Source organism: Cervus canadensis, chromosome 20, assembly GCF_019320065.1.
Source record: "Cervus canadensis isolate Bull #8, Minnesota chromosome 20, ASM1932006v1, whole genome shotgun sequence".
Classification (NCBI taxonomy): Eukaryota; Metazoa; Chordata; class Mammalia; order Artiodactyla; family Cervidae; genus Cervus; species Cervus canadensis.
Genome location: NC_057405.1, coordinates 44,211,045 through 44,225,178, shown reverse-complemented (window position 1 = coordinate 44,225,178; position 14,134 = coordinate 44,211,045). Strand labels below are relative to the sequence as shown.

General features: G+C 38.5%; 1 protein-coding gene across 12 annotated transcripts in view; it reads right to left on the bottom strand.

Moving 5' to 3' along the window:
* Positions 1-14,134, bottom strand: part of MCM9 (minichromosome maintenance 9 homologous recombination repair factor) — a 104,713-nt gene that overhangs the window by 42,565 nt on the left and 48,014 nt on the right. For 11 of the 12 annotated variants that reach the window (XR_006264020.1, XR_006264019.1, XR_006264021.1 and 8 more), the window contains exon 8: positions 8,346-8,520. Coding sequence is in view for 5 of the 12 variants with exons in the window: in XM_043439704.1 (XP_043295639.1) it covers positions 8,346-8,520 (175 nt within the window). In the remaining 7 variants the exon portion in view is untranslated. Of the gene's footprint in view, positions 1-4,175; positions 4,280-8,345; positions 8,521-14,134 lie in introns of all 12 variants that reach the window. The other variant, XR_006264024.1, reaches the window with a different exon arrangement.

Genomic DNA, 14,134 nt, shown 5'->3' with positions numbered 1-14,134 from the left:
CTGGACCAGATACTGACCCAACAGTAGTCAAACAATAAATTGCTTAACTAGCAATAAACTGGCCAGAGGCCTCTGAGCTGGTTTTGTGCCAAGCTTCTAATAGGGATGATAATGTCTACCTAAGCCTCTCTTGAGGTTTGTTTGAAATGGACATAAGAGGGAGAGCCGAACTACTAAAGAGAGGTGGAAAAGCCTAAAAAATGCACAAACGCATAAACAAATCAAAGATAGAGGAAGTAGACTTTATAGATAAATAAGAGCAGCAGTTAAGAGACACAGAAAACCAAAAACCCTGAAAGCGAGCTAAGGAAGAGAATACTACAAACTTCAACCTCCATGTAAACGGACATTAGAAACCAGCAAAGCTCATCGAGAGCCCATACTGGAATAGGAAGATCAGTGGAGACTGAATGAAAAGGGGGAGAGGGCACTGGGTTCCTCATGATGGAGGAACACAGACAAAAACCATCCTCACAAAAAGGGAGCCCCCACAGAGCGGGGAAATACTGGGAACAGGGTTTCAGACCTCATCAAAGCAGGGACTCCTAGGGAATAGACAGAAGACCCTGAAAGTTCCTGGGACCAGAGGAGGCAGGCCTGGAGTAGATGGGGGTGACTTGTAAGGGACAGGAGTCCCTTGGAGTCTTGAAGGAGACAAGCCGTAGATATTAAAGATCCTACAACACAAGTGAGAAACAAAATCAAAAGACACACCAACCTACACACATCGGCCCCTCTTAAACCTTAGGAAAAAACTCTATTAAGTAAAATGGACTGAGCTGAGATTACTCTGAACTAAAAACTAGTACACCATCCAAACCTCCGACTACCACCTTAGCAGAATAACTACTACTACTGATTCAGGAAAAGATAAGACATTTTAAAATGAATTGGAGTAATATTTATATAAGATGTAATATTTATATAGGACTACCACAAGAATCAAAATACCTTAGTTGATAAAACCCCATCCCATCATTCCCTTAAAAAATCCACAGAACAGAAGAAATCTGTATTTAATATCCTCACTTGAACATTCCTAAACAAACATTTGTACATATGAAAAATCATTCCACATCAGAAATCAAAAACTCAGAACAGAAAAATATAAAAAAGAGGAAGATGAATATCCAGAGATGACTCAAGGAAGAAAATGGGTGAAGAGAGGGAGACAGTAATTTTAGAAATGAACATTTAAATCTAGGGTGCCAGAGAGAGGACAGACAGGAATGAAAGTATAAAAAAGGGTGCTAAGGGGAGGAATTAAAATGCCAAGGCAATAAAAGTGAAATACAAAAGAGCTAAAAAGTCTAAGAAAAATATTGGTTGCTATAGAATCTAGGCAAAAAAGACCTAACACATGTAATTAGGATTTCTGAAAAATAAAAAACAAAACAAAGTATAGAATATGTGAAACTATAATTCAAGAAAAATTTCCAAAAAGAAATGAAGCCTTTTACATTTCAAAGAGCTCACCAACATCTAAAAAAAAAAATGACCAAGAATAATCAACTGAGACATAGCCTAGTAAAAGTATTATGCTTAAACTAATGACAAAAAATCCTTCTGGGCCTTCAATTGCCTACACAGTAAAGGATATCAGAATGGCACTCGACCTGTTAATACAACATGCAAAGCAAGACTATAGGAAAGAAAGTGTAAGGCTACATCTTTATATCCAGTCATGTTGTTTTTCAAGTATCAAACCTATAAAAAATAGTTTTAAATATGCACAAAGTCAGTACAGAACTCAGGAACTCTTCCCAAGGAATCTGTTTGAGGAGAGCTTCATTCAACCAAGAAATGATGGTGCTACTCTGGCAAAAGGACTGATGGTGAGTCTTCAATATATTTAATTTTATGCCTAAGAAAAAAACGAAGGCATAAAAGTAGAAGAGTATTACAAGTGTTATTTATCCCGACAAAGTATAAAGAATATAACCATTTTTTAACAGTAAAGAGAAGGGAGAAAAGGGAAAGCAGAACATGCTCAGGGGTTATCACATGCGTAATGAAGTACAGTCAAAGGTTATTATTTAAAGCTCCCAAGGGAAGACAAAGGGGATGCAGGTATTATGAAAAGTATTAATAGCTAAGTCCTAGAATATGTGTTGTCAACTACAGGTGGTGTCAAACTACAGCCAGCAGGTCAAATCTAGGTCTCCATTTATTTCTGTAAGTAAAATTTCACTGGAAAACAGCTATACCCATTCATATACATACTGTTTGCAGCTTCTTCATTCTCTATACAATACAGACATATTGATGCAGTCATATTGTCTGCATTAGCAGAGGTGAGTAAGGGAGACAAGAGATAATATCTAGCCCACAAAAGCCTAAAATAGTTATCATCTGGACCTTTACACAAAAAATTTGCCAACCCCTAATGTATAACAAAAATACAAACCTTCCTAAAGGTCAAACAAATAAAAAAAGAGAAACATAGCCAAGTTTTTTAAAAAATGAAGTACTTGACATCAAGAATATTGCTAATACCAATAAATGTAAATGTACTTAACTCATATATTAAAAGATTTTCAGGTTACTTGTAAAACAAAGCAAAACACAATAAAATGAAACCAACTTTATGGTGTATACAAGAGAACAAATTACAATCAAAAGGCTAAACATGAAGAAGCAAAGATACATTCAGTTCAGTTCAGTTCAGTCACTCAGTTGTGTCTGACTCTTTGCGACCCCATGAATCGCAGCACGCCAGGCCTCCCTGTCCATCACCAACTCCCGGAGTTTACCCAAACTCATGCCCATCGAGTCGGTGATGCCATCCAGCCATCTCATCCTCTGTCATTCCCTTCTCCTCCTGCCCGCAATCCCTCCCAGCATCAGGGTCTTTTCCAATGAGTCAACTCTTCACATGAGGTGGCCAGAGTATTGGAGTTTCAGTTTCAGCTTCATTAGGAAATGTAAATAATATGAAATCAAGAGTTGTGATCTTGATATAAGGCAAGGTAAAATTCAGACCACACCGCATTAACATGGAGTGCAAAGCTAAAGCAACTGCCTTGATAAAGCAGAATGTTATTCAAAGTTTCTGATGTGAGAAATGCAAAGAGAAAACAACAGACATACAGTTATGGCAAGAGACTTTAACAAACCACTTTCAGCCTAAGACACATCAAACAGACAAAAGATTAAGTAAAGATATAGAAGATCTTACAAGGTACAGTTTAAATGTGTGTTTATGTGTATTACATCCTGATAATATAGAATACAACTTCTCAAGCATAGATGGGCCAGTCATGAAACTGTTCTAGCGTCAGGCCACAGAGAAAAAAGCCTCATGAAGCTCCTTAAAGTAGAAATAATACAAATAGCACTCTGACCAGAATGCAATGAAATCAGAAATTAATAGCACCATCAAAAAACAAGTAATTTTCCGAAGGTCCTTCTACATGGAGGTTAAAAAACTGTTTAAAACAAATCTTGAGAGAAAGGGGATGTATAAACTAAAATTGCAGAATTTCTTAAAAAATATGAGAGAGACGATAATAAGAACACCACATATAATAATGCTCACTAAAGCAGTGCCAAAGCACATTTATATTATGACATGTTTTGCATAAGAAGAGGGGAGATGCGCATGTGCACAGATATATGTTTTTGCTTCTTTTTGCAAAAAAAAAAAAAAGAAAGGATAAATCAGAAACCAGTGCAAAAGGTTTATGTAAGGGACAGGAGAAAACAGAATGGAAGAGGTAGGGATATGAGCGTAACCTCTTTGATATAAAAGTTTTGTTTCTGACTGCATCTCAAGGCATGTGGGATCTTAGCTCCCTGACCAGGGATCAAATCTATCCCTCATGCAACAGAAGCACCAAGTTCTAGCCACTGGACCACCAGGGAGTTCCCTGGTGGTATAATAGTGGTGGTGATATATATCCCTGGTGGTGATATAATAGTTTCGATTTTTGAAATATATTTTACAAATTCAGAAAACAAAATTAAACTAAAAAGAATGAAGGAGGCAAACTCTAAAAGTGAATGCAAACATAGGTTTAAAAACACATTTCCTAACTGTATATCAAATCAGCAATGTGACCACACAAAGAAAAGAACTCAACTAACTTTTGAACATGTACCCTGATCACACATAACCATAGTGGAATATATTCTAAACTCAAAAAGACCACAAAGAAGGCCTGAATATTACTTACTTTCTTTGTGGTTGGTGTTTTCGACAATGGCGTTGGTGTAGTTAATTCTGAAACTAGTTTGGAGACTCCACTGAGTTCATAAACACAAGGTACCCCGTGAACGCCTTTATATACAAATGAAATAAAATAATTTTGGACAGTTGTAGGTGTCTTCTCGCCCTAACCTTGATGATATTGGCTAGAAAACTCTTTTTAAAAAGTACATAAATGGTTGTATAACAATCTGAACAGGTTGTATTTTTTTAAATTTGTATATTACATTTTATTGTGGTAAAAAATGCAAATCATAAAATTCACCATCTTAACCATTTCTAAGGGTACATTCAATAGTGTTAAATACATTCACACTGTTGTGTGACAAGTCTTTGGAATTTTATCTTGCAAAATTGAAAATGAATTACAAAACCATTTTCCATAGTAGCTACACCATTCTATAATATATTTCATATTTCCATAATCCACAAGGGTTCCAATTGCTCCCCACCCTCACTAACACTTGTCCTTTTCTGTGTTTTTGTGTTTTTTACGATTGCCATCTAAACATTTGTACAGTGATATTTCATTGTGTTTGACTTGCATTTTCCTAATGATCAATGATGCTGAGCATCTTTTCATGTGCTTGCCGGCCATGTATATATCATCTTTGGCTAAATGTGTATTCAAGTCCTTTGTCCAGTTTTTAACTTGATTGGTTTGTGCTGCTGAGTTGTAGGAATTCTTTATATATTCTGGTTATTAACTCCTTTTCAGATTTGCAAATATTTTCTCCAACTCAACATGTTAACTTTTCACTCTGTTGCATCCTTTCATACTCAGAAGTTTAAAATTTTGATGCAATCCAAGTAAATAAATAAGTCAATCTATCATCTTGCTAATTTGCTTTGTCTCATCTATTCTTGGTTCCCTTTTTCTTCTCCCCCCCCCCCCCGTCTTCTTTTGAATTATTTATGATGTCATTTCATCTCTACAACTCACTCATTAGTTTTAGTTTTCATCTCTTTTATTTTCTAGTGGTTGCTCTAGTGTTTACATCTTTAATTGATTGTGGCCCACCCTTGAATAATGCCACACCACTCCATGTATGGTGTAAGGCTGGCACAGCTGGTCTGCGCACTGGCGCTGCAGTTACGATCTTCGCCCTCAGCGCACCACAGACTTCCAGTTCTTTTGCTGTTGAATTACTGCAGTTATTACTCTGCTTACCGTGGAGGCTGTGGTGCAAACCTGGAAGATTATTCTCTGAGCTCTGCTTTCCGCTTCCAGGAGTCACTGCACATCTGCACCAGAGGGGTCTCTTTCCTCACTTCCTCACTGGGGACGAGCCCCCTCCCCAGCGGCAGACTGCTACTGCTCGTTACTGGTGTTAGACTTACTTGGAGGCCAGCTGCTTCCCGGTCTCCGGGTCTTTGCAGGCGCTGTGTACCTGCTCTCGGAGGGGACAGGCGGGACAGTGGTAAGGCCTCCTGTCTGTCCCACCGCGGCAGCTCAACCCTGCCATGTATCTGTGATGCTTCTCGAGCAGACGGGGTCTTTCTCTCCTTTCCCAGTGGTCAGACCTCCCTGCTGTGTACTAGGTGAGAATCCTCCGAGTGGTACACATCTCTGCTTTGTACTGGATAAGAATCCTGGACCCGAGAGATCTGCCTGCCCTCCCCTTAAGGAGAAAATGGCTTATGCTTCTGCCCTTCTCCCCAAAGCAGCATCTTTTTGCCCGGTTCCTTTGAGTGAAGGAAGGAAGATTCTCTAAACTCCTCCCGAGGCAGAAGGGGTTTTTGCTTCTAGCCCTCCTCCAGGGGCCCCGGCGATGAGAGGGTCCGTTGCCCCGGCCTCAGTGACTTAAAGGCTTTGGTTTATATGAGAGGTGTGCCTGGGTCAACAGCAGGGCTCCATGCCTAGTCCCCGGCACCAAGCAGGCCTGCTGAGTGATGAGCAAAGGGGAGGGTCTCTGCAGTCTCTGCCCTGTTCGGTGTTTCCTGGGAGCATCTGTGGAGTCCTGTGGAGAACAGCTTACACGTGAGAACGCCCCTTGGCTTGGGGTCCAGAGTTATTCTAAATTGATACGCTATCCCAAACTTGGACTTCAGGAAATTTAAAATTTTGTAGCTATTTCTTCTTATTTGCTTCTATGGCCGCCACCAGTTTCTCTCCTGCTCTGTCAAAGGTGATCAGTCTGTGTGCCTCAGCTCTCCTAGCGGGGGCTTATCCCATTTTGGAATTGAGTTTCCATGATTTCCTTGTAAATCAGCTCTCAGGTATGGTTGGAAAGTCACGAGTTTTGTGGGCTATCTGGATTTTTCTCGTTAAGAGCAGAGTGATACAGCTTTCCATAGGCCAAGTGGAAGAAGAACTTAGGCTTATGTTTTGTATGTCTCTGCAAAAATAATTTTATTGCGTTTTATAAAAATATTATTCTGTGATAGACTGAAAAATAAACCATAAAACTGGCCCGTCACCACAAATAGTGTGAAAAGCACTGTCCCGGTGCATGAAGTAGTTCTGCTTGTGACAAGACTGTCCAATCTGTGGGGGCACTATTGAGTTACAAGAACTTACAACATACTCATGAAGATAGCACAAAAAGTTCACACTAATTCACACTTAGCAGAGGGTAAGGCAGTAGGAGTGGTTAATGAAACACTTTCTCTTCCACAGATTGTTTTCTGTGGCCTATCCTAGAGCACTGCTAATTTTCTCCCTTTGTAAAACAGCTTCATAGCACTTGTCCCAATTTTCCCTGATGGTAAGGGTTAACTGGGGCTTCCCTGGTGGCTCAGATGGTAAAGAATCTGCCTGTAATGAGGGAGACCTGGGTTCAAACCCTGGGGCGGGAAGATCCCCTAGAGAAGGGAATGGCAACCCACTCCAGTATTCTTGCCTGGAGAATTCCACGGACAGAGAAGCCTGGCAGTCTACAGGAATCTTTCAAAATGTGCCAGATTGCCTTTGGAAAAGGCATATCAAAACAAACCACAGATTCCATCAACCAGCAAACATGCGAACTAAAGAGAGGCATAATGAGAAAAGAAAGGAGCCTTGAAGACACTTAGTAAACTCTATCTCGAATTTCCCTGATAAAGAGTTTAGAAACAATAATTCTTCTACAGTCTCTCTCTTATAGCACCTTCATTACGGACTTATCCCTTTGCTGCTCTTCCACCCTTCCCAACAAGACAGTGAGCACCTCAAGGACGGTGTTGTGGTCATCTCTGTGCTTCTCAGTGTCTAGCCCAGTGCCCGGCAAACGGCAGGCTCTGAATGATCATTCACTGAATGAAGCGAATTGATCTCATAACGGTTCTGCCTAGCTTTTTCCTGAATCTTTTTCTTCTGGGCATATCTTTCTCTTGCCGCCCTTCCCCTTTCCTTTTTTGTGAGTGTATATGAATCGGTTTCACAGAATCCCTACCCACCAGTGTCTGTCTGGCTCCCAAGTACCCACTACTGTTTGAAGACTGTGCCGCCGGCCCTCTCTGCCTGGGCAGCTGGCCTCACATCTCTAATAGGGCTGAGATGGTTCTGGCTCTGTTCTTTGCTTGGATGACCTGGCAGCCTGCTTGATGGTCAGCCTTTGTAGCCAGATATGTTTCCTACAACCACCTCAGGGCCTAGGCAAATGGATTCCTATCTGAACCTGCCTATTTTCCTCCTCATTGGTCACGTGCAGTCAGGGGCTTACATACCTCAACCTCTGAGCCTCCTTGTGAGTCATAGTAGGTATTTCATCTTATGCTAATATACATTATTAGTTTTCCATATGCTGTGATAAATCTTTCATTTGGATATATAAGGAGAATGCCATCAAAAGCAGAAATTACAGTTTCTTCCCTCCTTTTTGAACTTTTCAAAATTCTTAACATAGTACTGTGCCCAGAGCAGACAGACACACAATTATTGAAAGAGAGAATGAGTTGAATGCTGCATTGAAAGTTCTTCATAGGTACCCTCCAAGAATTAAGTCAATTTACATTTATAGTGGTCCCTTCCTTTTTGTCAAAGCTCGTCTTTACTTTTTTACATATCTCCACGGGAAAACTAACGTGGCTGTTAACTGATAAATCTCTTACAGGACCAAACATATACCTTGTAGTTCAATGTGGTTCACATTTTCCCATAATCATATACGAACTAATCTCACCATTCCCATAAATTCTAGAGAAAAGAAACACTTACCCAGCCTTAGCAACACTAATGGTTTGCTGCTCCATTGCTTCGTGTATACTAGTTCTGTCATGCTCTTTAAGGCTATTAAATTCATCGATACAGCAGAGGCCGGCATCTGCAAGGACCAGTGCTCCCGCCTCCAAATTCCACTCTCCTGAGTCTTTCACAGCAGTTACCGTCAGACCTAAGGAAATGAGCAAGCGATGTTAGCTTTTATTTGGAAAGCATGTCTTATAACTATGAAGCTTATATCCTATAAACTTTTTCATGATTATTACATTTCTTATGGTGATGTGTGATCAGTGATCTTTGCTGTTATGATTGTAACTGTAGATGTGGTGGAAATAGTAAGAAAACTACAATTAGAAGCAGAGCCTGGAGATGTGCCTGAATTGCTACAATCTTATGATAAAACTTTATGAAGAGTTGCTTCTTATGATGGGCAAAGAGAGTGGTTTCTTGGGATGGAATCTACTGCTGAAGATGCTATGAAGATTACTGAAAGAACAACAAAGGATTTAGAATATTACACAGACTTAGTTGATAAAACAGCAGCAGGATTTGAGAGGATTGACTCCAATTTGAACGAAGCTCTACTGTGGGCAGATATTATTGCCTGCTACAGAAAAATCACTGGTGAAAGGAAGAGCCAACTGGTGCGGCAAACTTCATTACTGTCTTATTTAGACATTGGCACAGCCCCCGCACCTTCAGCACCACCACTCTGATCAGGCAGCAGCCATCAACATCAAGACAAGAGCCTCCACCAGCAAAAAGATCACGACTTACTCACGATCATGACTTACTCAGATGGCGATCTGCATGTTTTAGCAATAAAGTACTTTTTAGTTAAGTATGTATGTTTTTTCACATGTAACGCTACTGTATACCTAATAGACTACATTATAATATAAATATAACTTTGATATGAATTGGGAACCCAAAAAATTTCCTGTAGATTTGCTTTACTGCAGTGGTCTAGAACTTGCAGTATGTCTGAGGTCTCAGTTTACTTATCTACAAAAAAAGGGTATATTATTTATCCAGGCCTCAGTTTACTTATCAATAAAAAAAAGGATAATGATAGAAAATATTACTTAAAGATTCTTGGATATTCAAATAGAATACAAATAAAGCTTTCTAAAAGGTGTAAGATACACAGTGAGTAATTATAATAATTATTGTTGATAAAAATGAATAAACCTCTGGCTAGACTGATGGAGGGAAAAGAAGAAAAGCTATAAATAGAAGACACAGTTATAAATATCAGGAATGAAAGAGGGGACATCATTTATAGACACTAAGGACATTAATAATAAGAAAATACAGTGAACAACTCTATGTTCTAACTTAGACGAAATAGTCACATTCTCTGAAATACACAAAATGACAAAGTTTATCTAAAAAGGAATAGATATCTTGCAAAATCCTGTATCTACTTTGAAAACTGACTCTGTAGTTAAAAATGGTGCAACATACAGGCTGAGATGACTTCAGGGTGAATCCTACCATACATTTATGAAAGAAATAATACCGATTCTACACAAAACTTTCGAAAATATAGAGAAACAAGGAACACTTCCTAACTCATTTAATGAAGCCGGCATTATCATGATTACTAAAAACAGATAAAGATACACTAAAACTACACATCAGTATCCCTCATTAACACAGACGCAAAAAACCCTTAAAAAATAAAAGCAAATAAAAGGATATATAAAATGATAACAAATCATAACTAAGTGAAGTTTATCTTGAGAATGCAAGGCTAACGCAACATTCAACTATTAATCATTGCAATTTTTTGACAAACTAAGGAAGAAAAAGCAAACAACAACCTCAATGATACAGAAAAAAAAATTTGATAAAACTCAACAATTGTTCATAATTTTTTAAAAAAGTGCTCAGAAACAAAGGAACAGAGGTAATTTCTTCAGCCTGATAAAGAGTATTTATAAAAAATAAAGAGTATTTATAAAAAATCCTACAGCTAACATACTGAATGTTTACCCCAGCCCAACCCTTGCCCCCAAGATCAGAACATGGCATGGAGATTTGCTCTCATCACTTATTTAAAAGCATACTGGAGGTTCTTGCCAGCGAATTAAAGCAAATGTCCCCTCCCTCCTGAACCTCCCTCCTACCCCAAATATGGTTTTCTCAGGGTGTATGCCCAGTAGTGGGTTGTTGGATCTTATGGTAGTTTTAGTCCTAGTTTTTAAAGAAATCGCCATACTGTTCTTCATGGTGGCTATATCAATTTACGTTCCCACCAACAGTGCAAGACGGTTCCCTTTCCTCCACATCCTCGCCAGCATTTATTGTTTGTAGATTTTTTGATGATGGCCATTCTGACTGGTGTGAGGTGATACCTCATTGTAGTTTTGATTTATATTTCTCTAATAAGTGATGTTGTGCATTTTTTCAAGGGTTTGTTGGTCATCTGTATGTCTTCTTTGGAGAAATGCCTGTTTAAGTCTTCTGTCCAGTGTTTGACTGGGTTGTTTGTTTTTCTGATATTGAGCTGTATGAGCTGCTTATACATTTTGGAGATGAAGCCTTTGTCAGTTGCTTCATTTACAATTAATTTCTCCCATTCCGAGAGCTGTCTTTTCATCTTGTTTATGATTTCCTTTGCTGTGCAAAAGCTCTTAATTTTAATTAAGTCCCATTTATTTTTGTTTTTGTTTCCATTACTCTAGGAGGTGGGTCATAAATCTTGCTGTGATTTATGTCAGTGTTCTGTCTATGCTTTCCTCTAAAAGGAGTTTTGTAGTTCCTGGTCTTATACTTAGGTCTTTAATCCATTTTGAGCTTATCCTTATGTATGGTGTTAGCAAGTGTTTTTAATTTCATTCTTTTACTTGGAGCTGTCCAGTTTTTCCAGCACTACTTATTGAAGAGGGTGTCTTTCTCCATTGTGTATCACTGCCTCCTTTGTCAAAGATAAGGTGCCCACAGGTGTGTGGCTTTATCTCTGGGCTTTCTGTCTCGTTCCATTGGTCTATATTTCTGTTTTTGTGCCAGCAGTATGACTGTCTTAATGACTGTGGTTTTGTGGTGTAATCTGAGGTCAGGAAGGTTGATTCCTCCAGCTCCATTCTTCTTTCTCAAGTTGCTTTGGCTATTTGGGGTCTTTTGTGTTTCCACAGAAATTTTTTGTTCTAGTTCTGTGGAAAATGCCATTGATAATTTGATAGGGGTTGCACTGAATCTATAAATGGCTTTGGGTAGTAGTGTGATTCCAATATGGAATCATTTTCACAACACTGATTCTTCTGATCTAAGAACATGGTATAATCTATCTGTTTATATTGTTTTTGGTTTCTTTCATCAGCGTCTTATAGTTTTCTTACAGTGTCTTACAGTTTTTTGTATATATCTCTCATTTCTTTTTTGTATATAGTTCTCTTTTGTCTCCTTAGGTTTATTTCTAGGTATTTTACTCTTTTTGTTGCAATGGTGAATGTGATTGATTCCTTAATTTCTCTTTGTGATTTTTCATTGTTAATGCATACGAATGCAAGGGATTTCTGTGTATTGATTTTGTATTTTGTGACTTTATTAAATTCACTGATTAGCTCTAGTAACTTTCTGATAGAATCTTTACGGCTTTTTTCTATAGTATCAAGTAATTTACAAACAGTGAGAATTTTACTTCTTTTCCAACATGGGTTCCTTTCATTTCTTTTTCTTCCCTAATTGCTGTGGCTAGAACTTCCAAAACTATGTTGAACAACAGTGTCAAGAGTGGGCACTCCTGTCTTATTTCTGATCTTATGGGAAATGCTTTCAATTTTTCACCATTGAGAATAATGTTTGCTGTGGGTTTATGATATATAGGCTTTATTATGTTGAGGTAGGTTCCTTCTGTGCCAATTTTCTGGAGAGTTTGTATCATAAATGGGTCTTGAATTTTGTCTAAAGTTTTTTCTACATCTATTGAGACTATCATGATCTTTATTTTTTGTTAATATGGTGTATCACATTGATTTTGCATATATTGAAGAATCTTTGCATTCCTTAGATAAACCTGACTTGATCATGGTATATGATCCTTTTAACGTGTTGTTGGATTCCGTTTGCTAGAATTTTGTTGAGGATTTTTGTGTCTATATTCATCAGTAACACTGGCCCATAATTTTCTTTTTATGTGATGTCTTTGCCTGGCTTTGGAATCAGGGTGATGATGGCCTTATAGAATGAAAATCTCAATACTTTTAAGATGTTTCTCCAAACTGCTCTACAGAGCCAATGTAAGTCCAAACAAAATTCCAGTGGGGTTTTTCTCGTTATAGAAATTGAAAAGGTGATTCTAAAATTTATATAGAGAAGAAAATAGAAGACTCAAACAAGAAACTAAGTAGGAAGTCTCACATGACTCAATTTCCAGATTTATTACAAAGCTGCAGTAATCAGTTCTGTGCGGTACTGGACAAAAGATATACACAGAACAGTGGACCAGAACAGAGTCCAAAGACAGCCCCACAATGGATGGTCAAGTGATTTCTGATAAAAATGGAAAAGCAATTTGATGGAGGAAGGATAATCTGATATCCTTGTGTTACAGAAAAACAGAAAAACACTAAATGAAACTCCCCGGTGGCTCAGATGGTAAAGAATCTGCCTGCAATGCAGGAGACGGGTGTTTGATTCCTAGGTTGGGAAGATCCCCTGGAGCAGGAAATGGCAACTCACTCCAGTATTCTTGCCTGAAGAAGCCCATGGACAGAGGAGCCTGGTGGGCTACAGTCCACAGGATTGCAAAGAGTCAGACACGACTAAGCTACTAACACTTTGTGCTGCAGAAAAACAGGAAAACACTAAATGAACCTATACCCAAGCATACAATTTAAACTTTAGAAAATCAAAAGTAAAGAAAAAAAATCTTGAAAAAAAGCCATAGGGGAAATAAACCACCTTACCTATGGTGCTGTAACAACTGGATATCCTTATGCAAAAAGAAATCAGTATTTCTCAATACTTCATATTTAATACAAAAATTAATTCATAATGAATGAAAGACCTAAATAAAAAAATATAAAACTTATGGAAGAAAACATAGGGAAAAAAGCTATGTGAGCTCCTCCAATTTCTGGCCCAGCACCTAAGAGGCTTAGAAATTGCTAATCTACTCTAATAAGTGAAAACCTAAGCGAACTGAAAAATCAACAACTGTTCTATGATCCATCAAAGGAATGAGGTCAAGAGGCAAACCACTGCCCCCGAAATTGGAAAGATGGAGAACTTCCCAGAGCAGAAGCTTCCATGGGCACCAGTGCTGGAACAGAAAACCCTGAACTGACAAACTTCTGGAGATTCAATGAGACTAACTCTGAAAATTAAAAATTCCTTATGAACCCAGTCATGGAGGGCATGGGTACACATACTTTTGTGAATTTTACCTCCAGGAGCTCTACTAAGCTCTCACATTGAACATCAAGTTTGTCTCTGACATTGTAAATAGAAAGGTTAAAAGTCTAAGAAAAAATGGAAGTGAAATTCTAGATATCAAAATCACTAGAGATGAAGAATGCCTTTGATGGGCTCATTTGTAGAAGGGACATGGCTAAGGAAAAAACCTCTGAGAACAAGAAGGACCTTATGTGTGTGTGTGTGTGCACACTCAGTCTTGTCTGACTCTTTGCAACCTCATGGACTGTAGCCTGCCAGGCTCCTATGGTCATGGAATTTTCCAGGTAAGAATACAGGAGTGGGTTGCCATTTCCTACTCCAGGGGATCTCCCTGACCCAGAGATAGTCAACAGAAATTTCTAAAACTGAAAAGTAAAGGAAAA